The 15,139-nt window shown below is 43.1% G+C and overlaps 1 protein-coding gene across 11 annotated transcripts in view; it reads right to left on the bottom strand.

Moving 5' to 3' along the window:
- Positions 1 to 15,139, bottom strand: part of LOC123762881 (uncharacterized) — a 116,921-nt gene that overhangs the window by 32,670 nt on the left and 69,112 nt on the right. For 9 of the 11 annotated variants that reach the window (XM_069302012.1, XM_069302018.1, XM_069302022.1 and 6 more), the window contains 2 exons: positions 8,409 to 8,567; positions 1,344 to 1,476 (listed from right to left, as the gene is read on the bottom strand). In XM_069302012.1, the coding sequence (XP_069158113.1) occupies positions 1,344 to 1,476; positions 8,409 to 8,567 (292 nt within the window). The remainder of the gene's footprint in view (positions 1 to 1,343; positions 1,477 to 8,408; positions 8,568 to 15,139) is intronic. The other 2 variants (XM_069302019.1, XM_069302023.1) reach the window with 2 other exon arrangements.

Genomic DNA, 15,139 nt, shown 5'->3' on the forward strand with positions numbered 1-15,139 from the left:
GGAAGAACAACAACGAAGGGAAAGAAATCAGCGAAAGGACCGCCACAAAACCTTATACTGTCGAACAGAAGAGGAACACAGGTGGGACACCATGAAAGAAGCCACCTGCTCACCATAAAGATGGCAAAAAAAAGAGGCATAAAAAACAGAAGCAAAGAGCTGAGGCGATCAAATGAACGAAATACATCAACGGGACGACCTTCTGACAGAGGTGGAGCCACAGAAAAATGTCAGTTTGGACAATGAGCAGGCAGTGCCTGAGACCAAGGTTGAGCCAACCTCCAACCTGGCCAGAACCCAGACCAACAGCCAGACTGGGAAGATGATGTACAGTAACCCCCATCTTGACAAGCCCAGCCAAAAGGCATCCACTACAAGGGCCTCACAATTGGATAAAAGAGCTGCATACATAGAAAGGCACTAATTCCATACTGATACATAGAGTCCACCTCTGGGTATCAGTACATTTTGCAAAGCCAAAGGAAGGAAGTGGTATTGACAGACTACTGTGGAAATGGGAAGGAAATGGGACTGACCGTCCACAAGAAAGTTGGACACTTCCTAGATATGAAAAGTGCAGACAGCCAAATCCAGAGAACCTAGTAGAACAACTACTTGAAGTGTCCAGCTCCAAAGAGCAAGGGACTGAAGTGAACCCTCTCCTCCCAGTTGAGATAATGAACCACGGGAGAACAGTCCGAATGGAGCTGAACCAGAGAGCCTGGAAGAACACGAACCCACTGCATTACATGCCACACAGCTGCAAACTCCTAAACCGCATGGTTAGCCCGACAGAGAGGAGGAGACCAACGACCCAAGAACCAGTACATCAGTGATAGAACTGGCAACTTAGACCCCGGCAGGCAATGAGCCACTTTACCCTTCCTTCCAAATGAGTCGGGTACGTGGGACAAATGACCTCGCGTTAGTTTCAAGAGAATCAGATAGTTTGTTTACAAAGTTGGGGGGGTTCATTTGGCAGGCTTCAAGGCTTCGTTCTCTTTTGAATCCAGCAGTGGTTTGTTGTAACTTGATGACTTTTCGGTTGCATTTCTCAGTGATGTGACAAAATGTCACCACTCCCTGTGCCTTTGTGAGGGAGGCTAGGTTCTGGTACAGGTTTCTGGTAGGCCTACAGAACTCCATGGCTAATGCAACCTGGTAGGTAGGAACCATCTTAACGTATAGCTTCAGGGAGCCACAAGGGGCTCCATCCCAGATAATGTTTGAAAACCACGGTTGATTTCATGACCAATCATTATTCATTACTAGCTTCACATGTTCTCTGCAGATTTTGCACATCTTGTGCCATAATTCTTTCACTTATGAAAAAAATTACTTGCCTTTGCCATATATGTTGAATATCTTTCAGAGTATTTTTAAGCACCAATTTAGGTTTTCCTCTTGAATTTGGAGAAGAAAATTGGATCATTCCACTTGGCGGACGTATATAATATGTGAAGTGCACCTCTTGATCTGAAATGAAAAGGACAAAACCAAAATGTTATTTCACAAAAATTTAACGTAATTTCCTGACAATGTCAAAAAACAAACGTTGAATGTATTGAAATGCCATTTTCTGAGCGAGACCCGGAGGCTCCCCGGAGCTATACCGGGCTGATGTGTATATATTAGACCATGGCAACAATCAATCGATAGAATTCTAGGCCTACCGAGGGCCAGAGCCAGAACCTAGCCCCCTCAAGAGAGAGGCACAAGGAGCAATGACCTATAGACACCCCCATATAATTGGAAGCAATCTATGTCTGCCATCTACCATGTCAGACACCCAGAGAGGTAGGAATTCAAAAACAAACTACAGCTGGTAAAAAATTGCAAACTAAAAGCCGAACAAACAAGCAGAACTCCCTAATCGAAAACAAGCATGACTTCGCGACTGCTGCTGTGCCGCTGTCTGCATAACTTCCCCCTCCTCGGGAGGGGGAAGGGGGGGTCCCAGCCCTCCTGCCCCAGCTACTCAACCTCAGAGGTTGATATTCAGATATTTTTGGGGAAAAAAAAAAAGTTAGGGAGGGAGAGATGCTAGGGAGCCTCCAGATTTCACTCAGAAAATGGCATTTCATTGCATTCAACGCTGATTTTCTGTGGAGAGCCCCTTCGGCTTTCCGGAGCTACCTAACCAAAGATAAAGGAAAAGAGGGACTTACCCGGGAGGCGGCCACCACTCGCTCCTCAACTAGAAGTCAAGACAACTGGCTGCAACCTGCGACCCAAGGCTACACATGCCCGAGAAGGGCCAGGAACATTAATGAGGTACCTTGCGGCCCTGACACTGTTCGACCTCCAAAAGCCCCGTTCCCGATTGTCAGCCCAAGATGCAGATGATGACTCTCAATAACGTGGCTGAAAAACGTTAACCAAACTACGCACTAGAAATTGAACAGATGACGTTTCGGTCTGTCCTGGACCATTATCAAGTAGATTGTGAAAACTGACAATTGACTTGATAATGGTCCAGGATGGACTGAAATGTTGTCTCTTCAAATTCTAGTGTGTGGTTTGGTCAGCCCAGGACATATTACCAAACACAGCAGTCAAAGCCACGAACTTATGAATGTCGTGGGAACGGGGACAGACTGCAGGCTAGCTGGACTTTCCTGGAACAGTGAAGAAAGGAAACTGGATCAACCCAAAGCGTGTCCCCGGTCACAGAGGCCGTGGAGCACAAATAACGGCGGAGAGCCGCAACTGTACACAACACATGATGCACCCCGGCCTGACTAACCAAGCATCAACAACCCAAGGATCCTTCCAGAATGCAGCGGTCTCATTCTTCGCCAGAATAGAAGGAGACGACTGCAAACGAACAAACCTATCATCTTGACCAAAAGAGCAGAAACCCTTGCGCTGGAGGAGAGCATGAAGCTCCCTGACCCAACCCCCACAGGCCAATGCCAACAAGAAAATAGCTTTAGACTTGAGAATGGTCCAGAACGGACCAAACCGTCTTCATCCCTTCACCTTCTAGTGTGTGGTCTGGTCAACATAGCTTTGGACAAACAATCAGGAACCGAAGGGACCACAACAAACCAAAGAGAAGATAGATAAGAGAGAACCTAATCCAAGGACCAGGATGGTTGGCCCAGCCTTGGTTTCAGGTGCTGCTTGCTCGGTGTCTGAACCCAAAGGTTTTCCTGCGGCTCCGCCTCTTTCAGCAGATCGGTCTGGTCCTTTACGAGACTGGTTTGATCTTCTCCTTGAGTCTTCATGTCTGATCTTTTTGACTCGAGTTTTATCACCATCTGTTTGGTGATCAGGTGGCTTCTTTGATGGTGTCCCATCTCCAGCCTTCGTCTTGGCGACAGTATAAAGTTTCCTGGCAGTCCTTTAGATTCTTTTTGTCTTTTCATTGGTATACCTGGCTTTCTGTTAAGGTTATTTGGTCTTTTCTCTTTTGGTTGTTCCAGGACCATTATCTTATGCCCAGTACTTGACTTGTCAGAGTTTGGTCCACCAGGCTGTTGCTTGGAGTGGCCCGCAGGCCCACATACCCACCACAGTCCGGTTGGTCCGGCACTTTTTTGTAGAAAAGTCTAGTTTTCTCTTGAAGATGCCCACGGATGTTCCGGCAATATTTCTGATAGTCGCTTGTAGGACGTTGAACAACCGCGGACCTCTGATGTTTATACGTTGGCGGTTTATACAATGTTGGCGGGCCACCGGTTGTAGGGAAAGAGGGTTGTTGCTGGCCACTTGTAGTCAAGTGCGAGAGGGGGGGGGTTGAAGCTTGTTGGCAGTAGAGAAAGGTGGTGGTGGCCAGACCAGACCAGGCCTCAGGCCAGACCCTGAACCAGACCAGGCCTTGAACCAAGCCTCAGGCCAGACCCTGGACCAGACCAGGCCTTGGACCAGGCCTCAGGCCAGAACAGACCTCTGACCAGACTTTAGGCCAGACCAGACCTTGGGCTAGACCTTGGGCCAGACCAGGCTTTGGGCCAGACCAGGCCTTGGACCAGGCCTCAGGCCAGAACAGACCTCTGACCAGACTTTAGGCCAGACCAGACCTTGGGCCAGACCTTGTGCCAGACCTTGAGCCAGACCAGGCTTTGGGCCAGACCAGGCCTCAAACCAAGCCAGGCCAGATAAGGCCTCGATCCAGGCCATACCTCAGACCAGGTCTCAGGCCATGATCTGGCCAGTCTTTAGGCCAGATCAGGCATCAGGCTAGACCAGATCTGGTCTCTGGCCAGGCCTCAGACCAGGCCAAGCCAGGCCTCAGACCAGGCCAAGCCAGGCCTCAGACCAGGCCAAGCCAGGTCTCAGGCCAGGTTAGATCTGGCCAGGCATACACTGCTAGTTTGAGTGTATGTACCGACCCATTTCTAGCCTCGCGGCAGGCTTCAGTATCATGGAATACAGATTGTTTCATGTAGACAATTACACACTCAGACACATCCAGCAAATAATAAAATTAAATAAAGTTAATTAATGTGAATAAGGAATACACAAAGTAATGTACATATTAGTACATATCTGTACATTATTATAAAGTACAAATGTTGACTGCATAGATGCTAGCTGGCCTCCACACCCCTGATACAGCCCCTCACCATTGACACCACCATTTATTATGAATATTTCAGGTTAACTACGGAATAAGATAAAGTGAAGCCGTGAAGTGTTACAAGTAACTGAAATGGTAAAATTTTCTCAGCTAATTTTGAGAAAAGCCGCAAGTAAGTTTAGCATTGAGGCAGCCACGTGGTGCAACAGTCAGCTGATCACTCGGGCCAGTAGTATTGAGGCAGCCACGTGGTGCAACAGTCAGCTGATCACTCGGGCCAGGAGTATTGAGGCAGCCACGTGGTGCAACAGTCAGCTGATCACTCGAGCCAGGAGTATTGAGGCAGCCACGTGGTGCAACAGTCAGCTGATCACTCGGGCCAGTAGTATTGAGGCAGCCACGTGGTGCAACAGTCAGCTGATCACTCGGGCCAGTAGTATTGAGGCAGCCACGTGGTGCAACAGTCAGCTGATCACTCGGGCCAGTAGTATTGAGGCAGCCACGTGGTGCAACAGTCAGCTGATCACTCGGGCCAGTAGTATTGAGGCAGCCACGTGGTGCAACAGTCAGCTGATCACTCGGGCCAGTAGTATTGAGGCAGCCACGTGGTGCAACAGTCAGCTGATCACTCAGGCCAGTAGTATTGAGGCAGCCACGTGGTGCAACAGTCAGCTGATCACTCGAGCCAGGAGTATTGAGGCAGCCACGTGGTGCAACAGTCAGCTGATCACTCGGGCCAGTAGTATTGAGGCAGCCACGTGGTGCAACAGTCAGCTGATCACTCGGGCCAGTAGTATGGAGGCAGCCACGTGGTGCAACAGTCAGCTGATCACTCGGGCCAGTAGTATTGAGGCAGCCACGTGGTGCAACAATCAGCTGATCACTCGGGCCAGATCTGGAGAGGTGTCTCTCGACTCACCACAGAAACCACCCGCCCCTTCCTCCCCTGTCACTCCCTACAAGCGCAACCTGCCTCTCCTGACAACTTCACCATTGACACCACCTGCCTTTCCTGACAACCTCACCATTGACACCACCTGCCTTCTCCTGACACCATTATCACTACCTGCCTCCCTTGACAACTTTCACCATTTGCCTCCCCTGACAACTTCCACAATTGACATCTGCCTCCCCTGACAGCTTCCACCACTGACACCACTAACACCAGTCTTTTCTGACAACTTCCATCACTGACACCATCAGTCTTTTCTGACAACAACTTCCACCACCAGTCTTTTCTGACAACTTTCACCACCAGTCTTTTCCGAGTACTTCCACCACCAGTCTTTTCTATCAACTTCCACCACTAGTCTTTTCTGACAATTTCCAACACTGGCAGTGCTAGTTTTTTCTGACAACAACTTCCACCACAGAAAACACCAGTCTTTTCTGACAACAACTTCCACCACAGAAAACACCAGTCTTTTCTGACAACAACTTCCAACAATAACTCCACCTGCTTCCAATGAGAATAACTTCCACCACCTGCCTCCTGACACCACTTGCCTCGACTCCAACCCTCACCAATGACACCACCTGCCTCCCCTGACACCATTTTATCATCCATCAACTATTTCTCCCTGGAAACAATGGGTAAGCAAAATAAAACACTGTACAACTGTTTACACTTTGGTGAATCATAGTTGATGAAAGCCACCTCCAACGCTCGTTCTCGGTGACTGCTTGGATGAACAGTCTTCACTTAATCGAACATCTGTATGTTCCACTGAATAGTATAGTACTGAATTCAATTTGGTCAGATCATCCAGGAATTCGACTGAGCGGGGTTCGTTAAGAGTGAGGATGCACTGTAATGGCAAAGTCGACCTGTGAGATTGAACACCTGAGATTTTAAGAAAAAGAGGCGCTGAAAAATCTGTTCCAAATCCAGGATCTTACCTGGAGAGGGTCTCGGGAGTTCTTCTACCCCTGAGCCCAGGTTGAGGCCTAACTCGACTTGTGATAACTTGGCTCAACACTGTCATTTTCAGCTACCCATAGGCCCACATATTCACCACAGCCCGGTTGGTCCGGCACTTCTTGCAAGAACTTCTCTTAATTGGTTCTTGAAAAAGTCCACCTCTGTTCTGGCAACATTTCTAATGCTTGCTGGGAGAGTATTGAATATTTGTGAATTTCTGATATTCAGACAGTACTCTCTGATTGTGCCTATGGTACCTTTACTCGTCACAGGTTCTTTTCCACATTTCCTTCCATATCTTTAACTCCTGTATGCTGTTATTCTACTGTGCAAATTTGGGACTTGGCCTTCCAGAATCTTTCATGTATATATTATTTGATACCTCTCTTGTCTCCTTTCCAGAGAGTACATCTTGAGAGCTTTGAGATAGACCTAGAAGTTTAGGGGGTTTATCTTGTCTGTGTGTGCCATGTGTGTTCCCTATATTCCCTCTATTTCAGAAATCTCTCCTGCTCTGCAAGGGAAAGTGAGTACTGAGCAATACCCTAGACGGGACGCTACCAGTGACAAATAGTATTAGCATTGCTGTGGAATTCCTGGATTTGAACGTTCTAATAATTTATCTTATCATTTTCCTGCCCGCCGAAAATTTGGAATCATATTATTCAAGAATAGAAGAGGCAGTTGATAGTGGTAAGGTTTATGATGTTGTGGACCTTGACTTTAGCAAAGATTTTGGATACAGTGCCACATGAAAGACTGATTAAAAAGATAGAGGCTCATGGTATTGGTGGTGCTATATTAAGCTGGATTAGGGCATGGCTATACCAAAGGAAACAAAGAGTTAGTATAAATGGGGTTAAGTCAGAGTGGGAAAAATGTTGTAAGTGGAGTGCCTCAAGGTTCTATCCTGGGATCTCTAATATATAAAAATAAATAAATAAATAAATAAATAAATTTTATATATATATATATATATATATATATATATTAAATGATTTAGATTCAGGTTTGAGCAGTAATATCTGTAAATTTGCCAATGATACAAAAATCGGGAGGGAAATAAACACAGAAAGAGACACTCTTTATCACTTCAAGATGATCTAAATAGAGTTTTGAAATGGTCAAAAGATTGACAGATGCAATTTAATGCTGACAAATGTAAGCTTTTGAGGCTAGATAATGACGAGAGCTACAAGATAGAGTTGAGAATGCAAAATTAAATTGCGAAAGAGATCTGAGAGTTATGATTACTGTAGTAAGAATTTAAAACCAAAAAAATCAATGCATAAATGTTCATATTAAGGCAAATTGGACACTGGGATTAATTTATCAAAGGATTAGTAATAAGACACCTGGTGTTGTTCTCGATCTATAACTTGCTCTTGTTAAGCCACATTTAGATTATGCAGTTCAATTTTGGTTGCCATACTATAGAATGGCACTATTGCCATCAGTCTCCGTGGTGTAGTGGTAAGACTCGCCTGGCGTTCGGCGAGCGCTTTGTCATGGGTTCGTATCCTGGCCGGGGAGGATTTACTGGCCGCAAATCCTTAACTGTAGCCTCTGTTTAACTCTGTTTGAGACAGGTTGAAGCCGTGTACACAAATGAGCCATAGAGACATTACCAAGAACTTCCTTGGTCAGAGTACTGGACTCCATACACAATTTCAAATCTAGATATAATAGAGCTCAAGAAACTCAGAAACCTGCACACCAGTAGACTGACAGTTGAGAGGTGGTAGCAAAGAGCCACAGCTCAACCCCTACAAGTACACAAGAACATAAGAACACAGGTAACTGCAAAAGGCCTATTGGCCCTCGTATACATGTCCAACCCTGGAACAAGATGAGTACATACAGCTTTTAACCTTTGCAAACTACCTTGCTATCTAGTTTGAATATGTACTTCAATAAAATATTCTATTATGTATCTTAGAAAACAAAAAATTAAATTTATACCTTTATTACTGTGATGAGAAGCTATAGGACAAGGTTGTCCACCACTCCACACTCCTGCTACCCACATCAGAGTACTCTGGTACATTCCATATTTTGTGATATAACACCCAAATGATCCTTGAAGCCATTCAACAACTGCATGATGAATTAATTCCCTACCTGAAAGACAAAACTTATTCATAAAAAAATCTAAAACCATATTACAATTCTCTTTATATAAAACAAGAACAAGTGACAATGTCAGGCAGACACAAAAACCAAAGAAAAAGTTAAAGAAACGAAGCACAAATTGTGATTTTATAAAAAAAAAACAGAGTTGAATGTAATGAAACGCCATTTTCTGGGCGAGTCCTGGAGGCTGCCGGAGCTATCCAGGCTGATATGTATATCCTTAGACTTTGGCATCAGTGTGAATAGAAGTTCTAGACCTACCAGGGACCACAAGCCAGAACCTGGCCCCCCTTAGAGAGTCACGAGTAGCAATGGCCTATAGAAATGCACATGTAAATTGGAGCATTCTATATCTGCCATCGACCGGGACAGGCACCCTGAAAGGTAAGTGCTCCAAAACTAACCCCTATTCTGGTTAAAACGATAAAAATGGACAAACGAGTAGACAGAACCCCCAAATGAAAACGAGCAAACGAGCTTGTAATAATAATAATAATAATAATAATAATAATAATAATAATAATAATAAAAGTATTTGAGAGAGTGATCAGGAGTCAAGTCACTAGATTCATGGAAACCAATGACCTCCACAATCCAGGCCAGCATGGATTTAGAGCAGGAAGATCATGCCTCTCACAGCTACTTGACCATTATGACAAAATCACCGAGGCATTAGAAGAAAAACAGAATGCAGATGTTGTATACGTAGACTTTGCAAAGGCATTCGAAAAATGTGACCATGGAGTGATTGCACACAAAATGAGGTCAATGGGTATAACTGGTAAAGTAGGACGCTGGATACTCAATTTCCTGTCGAACAGAACACAGAGTGTAATAGTCAATCAAGTAAAATCGAGTTCAAGCGCAGTTAAAAGCTTTGTACCTCAAGGTACAGTCCTTGCACCACTATTGTTCCTTATTCTCATATCAGATCTAGACAAAAATACAAGTCACAGCTTCGTTTCATCCTTTGCAGATGATACAAAAATCAGCATGAAAATTAACTCCGCTGAAGACATTGAAAAACTACAAACAGATATTAACAAAGTTTTTGATTAGGCAGCAGAAAATAACATGATGTTTAACCCTTAAATGGCGCATAGCTATATACCATTTGACACCCACAGGCGCATACCAAAAAAAAAAAAAAAAAAAAAAAAAGTTATTTTTTCTTCCTAACCTGTTAATTTGTGTTCACTGATCACGGGAAAAATAATAAAAAAATCGTAAGTGGCATATATTGCCCACTATAGGGCGGGGAAGTGTGGAAAAAATCAGGCGCTGACTGAGCGTGCGTCCAAGGCGATCTGTTGATCGCCAGCTGTCAGGCCAGAGTTTCCACAAAGAGATAATTACCTAATTATTTCAATGTCTCTGATTGATTTTTCGTAGTTTTTTTGCTGTAATATTATTCAATAGTGTGTAGTGTGATATATTTATATAATAAAATGAGTGAATCATCGCTGTACTCAAAAATATGGTGTGCATATTGTTGATTCAATTATGTTCATCAAACAGTGAACAAATACTTTGTTGGTTATTACACTATATACACAGGTTATATATAAGTATCTGCATGTTTTGTTCACCATGACGAACCCCTAAGTTGGTATGCTGAGTGGTAGTGGCAGTGGCAGGCAGTGACTGGCTGCCACTGGTTGCCACTCCCTCCCTCACCTCACCTGACTTGCCACCATTCTCCACCCACCATACAGTTTTTGCTTTTATATACAGACGTAATATATAAGTATTTACATGTTCTGTTCACCATAACTGTGCATCTAAGCTTGTATGGTGAGTAAAGGCAGAGAGACGTAGCTACTCACACAGTCAGCTGGTGGCGGCCGCCCTCAAGGCCAGACGCACTAATATTTCTCCTACAACAATACTGTTTGTGGTGTTATTACGCTATATACACACATGATATATAAATATCTACCTGTTTTATTCACCATAATTGTACAAGTAAACTGATATGGTGCCCAAAGACCATCGTGGTCATCATTAACAACATGATAAGTCCTGCAGACGACGCTCCTCCCTCACCAAAATGGCGGCTCCCAACCTCCTACTCTCGCTGTTATCTCACACTATACACACATTATATATAAGTATCTACATTTGTGTTCACCATAGCGAACCACTAAGCTGGTATGGTGAGTGCAGTCAATAAAAGGTGGCCACACACACTCAAAAGACAACGCCACCATCCTCCCTCCCACAGCATTACTCCTCCCTCCATGGCGCACAGCGCCAAATATCACCACAATCCTGCTATTATCAGAACCCTGGTCAGTTTTATCACAGTCAGGGGTCTTCTGTAATAATATCATCGCTACATAATAGCATGAACAAGTATATTATGGCATTTTTAGGCGATGCTGTGGTCACAAGCTGAACAGCAGTGCTGTGAGCTCATGCTGCGTGCGTCAGGCCTGGTAGCTCACTCAATACTGAGGCCCCTAACACCCTGGAGTTTGGCCCACGATTTTTTTTTAAAATGGCGTCTGTTTACAAGAGCCCTGATGAAGGTGTGGTGAACCCCGTGTATCCGCGGGCCGTTTAAATCTTGCGTAGCACTCCAAAGCATCATATGATGCGATGCGCAATTGAAGGGTTAACGGTGATAAATTCCAGGTACTCAGATACGGCAAAAATGAGGTTCAAAGACATGCCACTAAGTGGCTCCCAGAACTGAAGGACAAGAGCTACAAAGAGAGGTTTGGGGCATTAAATATGCCAAAACTAGAAGACAAAAGAAAAAGGGGTGATATGATCACTACGTACAAAATAATAAAAGGAATTGATAAAATTGATAGGGAAGATTTCCTGAGACCTGAACTTCAAGAACAAGAGGTCACAGATTTAAACTAACTAAACACAGATCACAGATACCAAAGAAATATAAGAAAATTCACTTTCGCAAACAGAGTGGTAGACAATTGAAACAAGTTAGGTGAGAAGATGGTGGAGGCCAAGACCATCAGTAGTTTCCAACTATGAGCATAGCTCTCATCCTGTACCTACACTTAGGTTACACACAGAAATCCCAGTAGCGTGATGCATCAAATGAACAAATCCACAAGAGTCGTAGCTCAGTCGATTAAGGCAGCGTCTGGGATCCTCTCATACAGAGGTTTGAACCCTCGTCACGGCCCTTGTGGATTTGTACACTCAGGTAATTACACTGACTGATGCCAAAGTCTAAGGATATACAGTACCTATCAGCCTGGATAGCTCCAGGGAGCCGAAGGGGCTCCCCCCAGAAAATGGTATAGATGCACAAGATATTTGTAAAGTGACCAGTGGTCTAGGGTGAGGCAGGGACCTGACCTGAAATAAGGTTGGGTAAACAAGTGAAGTAGCCACCCACTCAACCTGGTGACCAGTAAGACAGGACATAAGAGAAAGGACATAAGAAGAAAACCCAGATATAATATCACTTGCAGTAGTAATACATAACCCCCATTAAATGACAAGACCCAGACAGGAGTATGAGAGGAACAACATGGCAACCATTAACATAAGAGAGAGAGCAGCTTTTATTGCCTACAGGAAACAATCTAAACTGTTAACCATGTGTGACTTCAACCAAGGAAAGATAAACTGGGAAAATAGAGAGCCACATGGAAGGGCAGAAACCGAGCTAAAATATTAGACATGGCAACAAGAAACTTTCTAAGTCAAAATGCCAAGGGGCCCACAAAGAATGAGACGAAATGATGAATCAGCCAGACTTGATCTGACATTCACCCTAAATGATTCAGACAATCAGGAAAGTCAAATCAGACCCCTTAGGAATGAGTGACCACCATGTACAGTACTAATATTTGAGTATCTGATGGAAGTACAGTAGTAATAACCTAACCAAGGAAAGGAACAAAAAGCAAAAAGCTGGCATGCCGAAGGAGAAATTATGATAAGAAATTTCCTAATAGGACTACCATGGGAAACAAAACTCAAAGAAAAGTCTGTACAAGACATGATGGACTACATCACCCAGAAGTGTCAGGAGGCAGAAAACAAGTTTATCCTTGTTTACAAAAATCCTCGATACAAAATCGGGAACATAAGAACAAAGGTAATTGCAGAAGGCCTATTGGCCCATATGAGGCAGCTCCTGTTTATACTAAGAGGGAAAATAAACTCGAAAAAAGAATATCACTTCAAGACAATCTAAATACGGTTTTGAAATAGTCAAAAGATTGGCAGATGCCATTTTATGATGACAAATGTAAGGTTTTAAAGCTAAATAATAATAATGATATAGTTACAAGATACGAGCTAGATGGTGTTGAGATTGCGAAGTCGGATTGCGCAAGTGATCTGAGAGTTATGATTAGTAAGAATTTAAAACTAAAAAATCAATTCATAAATGTTCGTAATAAGGCAAATAGGACACTGGGATTTATTAATCGAACCATTATTAATAAGACATCTTGTGTTGTTCTTCAGCAATATCTTGCTCTGGATAGGCCCCATTTATATTACGCAGTTCAGTTTTGGTCGTCGTATTATAGAATGGATATACAGTAAATTCCCTTGAACGTATCCAGCTTAGGATGACAAAGTTAATCCCCCAAATTAGAAACCTGTCATATGCAGAAAGATTAACAAAGCTTAAATTGCATTCTTAGGAAAGGTGAAGAGTTAGGGGTGACATGAAAGAGGCTTACAAGTGGATGAATGGACATAACAAAGGGGATATTAATAGGGTATTAAGAGTATCAACACAAGACAGAACACGAAACAATGGGTATAAATTGGATAAGTTTAAATTTAGGAAAGAGATAAGAACAAATGTAACTGCAGAAGGCCTATTGGTCCATACGAGGCAGCTCCTATCTATAACCACCCAAGCCCACTCCATATACGTGTCCAACCCACTCTTGAAACAATCGAGGGACCCCACCTCCACCACGTTACGCGGTAATTGGTTCCACAAATCAACAACCCTGTTACCGAACCAATATTTACCCAAGTCTTTCCTATATCTAAACTTATCCAATTTATACCCATTGTTTCGTATTCTGTCTTGTGTTGATATTTTTAATACCCTATTAATATCCCCTTTGTTATGTCCATTCATCCACTTGTAAACCTCTATCATATCACCCCTAACTCTTCGCCTTTCCAGTGAATGAAAGTCAAGCTTTGTTAATCTTTCTTCATATGAAAGATTTCTAATTTGGGGAATTAACTTAGTCATCCTACACTGGACACGTTCAAGTGAATTTATATCCATTCTATAGTATGGGGACCAAAACTGAACTGCATAATCTAAATGGGGCCTAACCAGAGCAAGATATAGCTGAAGAACAACACCAGGTGTCTTGTTACTAACACTTCGTTTAAAAAATCCCAGTGTCCTATTTGCCTTATTACGAACATTCAGGCATTGATCCTTTTGTTTTAAATTCTTACTAATCATAACTCCCAGATCCCTTTCGCAATCCGACTTCGCAATCTCAACACCATCAAGCTCGTATCTTGTAACTCTATCATCATTACCTAGCCTCGGAACTTTACATTTATCAGCATTAAACTGCATCTGCCAATCTTTTGATCATTTCAAAACCCTATTTAGATCAACTTGAAGTGATAGTGGTGAAGTGAAGTGAAGTGATAGTCTTCTTCCGTGTTAATTTCCCTACCGATTTTTGTATCATGTGCAAATTTGCAGATGTTGCTACTCAAACCTGAATCTAAATCATTTATATATATTATAAACAACAGAGGTCCCAGGACAGAGCCCTGAGGTACTCCACTAACAACATTATCCCACTCTGACTTAGCCCCATTTATACTAACTCTGTTTCCTTTGGAATAGCCATGCCCTAATCCAACTTAATATAGCACCCCCAATACCATGAGCTTCTATTTTTTTAATCAGTCTTTCGTGTGGCACTGTATCAAAAGCTTTGCTAAAGTCAAGGTACACAACATCACAATCCTTACCACTATCAACTGCCTCAACTATGCTGGAATAAAAAGATAGCAAATTTGTTAAACATGAACGGCCATTTGTAAAACCATGTTGCGACTCATTTATTAATTTATGTTTTTCAAGATGAAGACGAATTGTATTTGCAATTATCGATTCAAGTAACTTTCCCACAATAGACGTTAGGCTGATTGGCCGATAGTTTGACGCAAGTGATCTATCTCCTTTCTTAAAAATTGGTACCACATTAGCTACCTTCCATGACTTTGGCACTCTGCCTAACTATATTGACTTATTAAATATGGTAGACACTGGCTCGGAAAGCTCCTCACTGTAATCTTTAAGCACCCTGGCAAACACTTCATCCGGCCCTGGGGATTTGTTTGGTTTTAGTTTTACTATTTGTTTAATTACATCCTTCCTGGTAACTGCTAAACTAGTCAACCTGTCCTCGTCCCCACCCACATAGACTTGTTCGGCTGAAGGCATATTGTTAACTTCCTCTTTAGTAAATACAGATACAAAATATTTATTAAAAATACTACACATCTCATCATTATCTGTTATTTGACCTGTCTCAGTTTTTAATGGACCTATCCTTTCCCTAGTCTTAGTT

The sequence above is a fragment of the Procambarus clarkii genome, chromosome 47 (assembly GCF_040958095.1).
Source record: "Procambarus clarkii isolate CNS0578487 chromosome 47, FALCON_Pclarkii_2.0, whole genome shotgun sequence".
NCBI classification, from domain to species: domain Eukaryota; kingdom Metazoa; phylum Arthropoda; class Malacostraca; order Decapoda; family Cambaridae; genus Procambarus; species Procambarus clarkii.